General features: G+C 58.9%; 1 protein-coding gene across 1 annotated transcript; it reads left to right on the forward strand.

The window, feature by feature from the left end:
- Nucleotides 1–201: 201 nt before the first annotated feature.
- Nucleotides 202–2,680, forward strand: BESB_055720 (putative transcription factor IIB; the record flags this gene model as incomplete). Its single annotated transcript, XM_029364007.1, has 4 exons — nt 202–254; nt 1,381–1,573; nt 1,750–1,830; nt 2,432–2,680. The coding sequence occupies 4 exons, from the start codon at nt 202–204 to the stop codon at nt 2,678–2,680; spliced, it is 576 nt and encodes a 191-aa protein (XP_029219930.1).
- Nucleotides 2,681–2,917: the final 237 nt, after the last annotated feature.

Raw genomic sequence — 2,917 nt, forward strand, 5'->3', positions numbered from 1 at the left:
TATTCCGATCATTTGAGATGTTTTGTCTTTGCTGCGTGCGGTACGAGGCTTCTGAGATCTTCCTTCATGTTGCTGTCAGCGGAACTGCGAGTCTCTGGACTCTGGCGTAAAGTCGGCGCCCTTCCGGTTGAATCCGCGTGCTGAGACAGTCTCTCCCCTCTCTAACAGTCTTTCTTCTCCCTTGAAAACTGCCTTCGCAAGATGTTTCAGAACGCCTTTCAGTCGGGGTTCATCTCCATTCTGTACAGCATTGGGTAAGTGTGCATCTCCATGGCACGCCGCTCGCCTGAACCTTGCACTCCGCGAACGCTGCACAGTGGATAGACGGCCCAGACTGGCGCCTCTTCGCGAGTCGGGAACGATTCCGAGTATCCTCTCTCGGGACTGACTAATTCGGGTCGCGTTCGAAAGGAAGATCCCGCGGCAGGACACCGCCACAAAGAGCAGAGGGGGGCTGCCCACCCGCCACAGAGCTGGTTTCCACGGCAGAAACGGCTGCAACACGTGGCAGACTCGTGACCAAGAGCTCCAGCTCCATTGAGTGCTTCCTTTGTAGTATCGCTTGATTTCCCTTGGTCGGTTTTCTCCTCGGTAGCGGCTTCGGCTCTCAAAAATAGACTGACGAGGCGGGGTAGAGGCGCGGCAAGCCAGGCAAAGACACTTTCCCCGCTCCTCTGTTGAGACACTCCTACCTCGTGTACAGGGATTTTAGGGGCTCGCCGCATTCCCAGCGCCCGCAGCGTTCTCCCCTCAGCTCATGCGGGCCGTATCCTCTGGAGTTTTCTCTGCCGGTACTTTGCCCCTGACGCACTGCGGCCGTCCTCGCTGTTTTATTTCCATCATTCTGTCCTCCAGAGGATTCCGAGCGTCGCGGAGGGCGACTGGGTTGAAGGATGGTGGATTATTTCTGTTGGCGCCAGGACTGTGGCATCACGCCAATCCGCCCCAGTCCTGATTGGATGGCGCGGTTTATGCCAAATTCTTCCAGCGCACCCCTGTGTCGTGCCCATCGTTTCCGGGTTTCTGGATTCTCGGCTCAGTGACCCGCCCGCACATCCCGCCAGATAGCTCCTTTGGTGCTTTGAGAGCTTTATCAGGCTCTGTAGCGGAGGGAGAAGGAGACCTGGGGGCGTCTCTGCGAAGAACAGTCTGGCCTCGTGCGCCTCTGCTTTGTGTTTTCGCCGCCGCTGGCAACGCCGCAGAGCCGTTTGCGCTTCGCAGCCAGGCCTCTGGTTCGATTCTCGAGACGTGCAGGACTCTGGATTGCGCGGACTCTGGCTGAACGAGCCCAGCGGGGCTCCAGCGTTCGCCTGATTTGCGGTCGGGTAACATCAGGCTGCATGCAGCTCGAGATGTCTGGCGTTTCTGTGATGCGCTCAGCTCCAAGCCTTTGCAGGTATGGGATAAGCACGTCCGCAACGGACATATCAAGCGCCTCACAGACAAGGACATTCAAAGCTGCGTGCTGGAGGTGATGGGCACGAATGTGTCCACGACCTACATCGTCTGCCCAGCTGACCCCGAGCAAACCCTCGGCATCAAACTGCCAATCCTCGTTATGATTCTCAAAAACGTAAGCTTGGCTGCGTCTCCGCCCCGCGGGGTGTGTCGCGTGCCAGCAGAAGAGACGGAGCAAGCGTTTTCGTGTCTTCGAGAGAGCGTGTGCGGTCTGCGATACTCCGCCTGCGGGAGAGTCGCCCCACAGCGTGTATCGACGACCTGAGATGCGTGTCCTGCCCGCGCTTCCAGATGAAAAAGTACTTCACTTTCGAGGTTCAGATTCTCGATGACCAAAACATTCGACGCCGCTTTCGAGCCTCCAACTACCAGGTACGCCCCAGAGCCAGAGTCCATGGGCTGACGTGGAGGCGACGCATCCACAGGCGCCGCGCGGCGCTCATCCCGGTGGGGGGGGCGGGGGGGGGGGGGGGGGGATGAGGGGGGGAGGGGCGAGTGTCGGTCAGCTGCTGGCAGGTTTGCGGCTTGGGGTTCGAGAAGGAACGGGTCGTGGTCGCTTGGCCAGCGAGCGAGTCTTCTGGCGAACGGCCTCGGATGCCGAGGAGGGGACGCGCACACCAGGGCTTGTGAGTGTTTCTCAATAACTATCCGAGTGCTTGTCCGATAATTATACCAGTGCAGCACTCATTAAGACGTGTAGCATTCCCGCGCATGCTCACGAGTGCACTCCACTCGGGGGCCGTCGGTGATTTGTGGCGCCGTGTCTCGCTAGAGTCAGGGGAATGCCTTCCAGGGCGTCGGTGCTGAGTGGCTGATGACCAGAAGACTCGCCGGCTTTCAGGGTGGGCTCTAGTCCGCGACAACCGGAGTGGCGCCTCGACGGGTGGCTGTCTTAGAACCGAAATGACTGTGCCCTCGCTGTTGGCTAACTGTCCTTCTTTCTGGGGTCGGCTCCCTCTCTGCGCGTGTGCAGAGTACTACTCGCGTGAAGCCGTTTGTCTGCACCATGCCGATGCGCCTGGACGAAGGCTGGAACCAAATCCAGTTTAACCTCGCGGACTTCACTCGTCGGGCCTACGGGACGAACTACGTGGAGACGCTGCGCGTGCAGATACATGCAAACTGCAGAATTCGCCGAATTTACTTCAGCGACCGCCTGTATGGGGAGGAAGAGCTGCCTGCCGAGTTCAAGCTCTTCATGCCCTCGCAGAAGTCGCAGTAGTTCTCGGCAGGGGTCTGCGGTGGATAGAGGCGTCCACCCACCCTCAGCGCACACCGTTCACGGCGTCTCCGCTCCGCGATCTCCCGATCACAAATAGCCCCTTTTTCAGGCGTTTTCTCTTTTCCCCGCCTGACCCTGCGGGGTGCGAAGAGGCCTGTCTCTAGGAGAGGCAGTTGTTCGTTGGTTCGTCCAAAGAGACATTTCCAAGATACACTAGAATTCAGTGCTGGGTCTCAA

The sequence above is a fragment of the Besnoitia besnoiti genome, chromosome IV (genome assembly GCF_002563875.1).
Source record: "Besnoitia besnoiti strain Bb-Ger1 chromosome IV, whole genome shotgun sequence".
Lineage (NCBI taxonomy): Eukaryota > Apicomplexa > Conoidasida > Eucoccidiorida > Sarcocystidae > Besnoitia > Besnoitia besnoiti.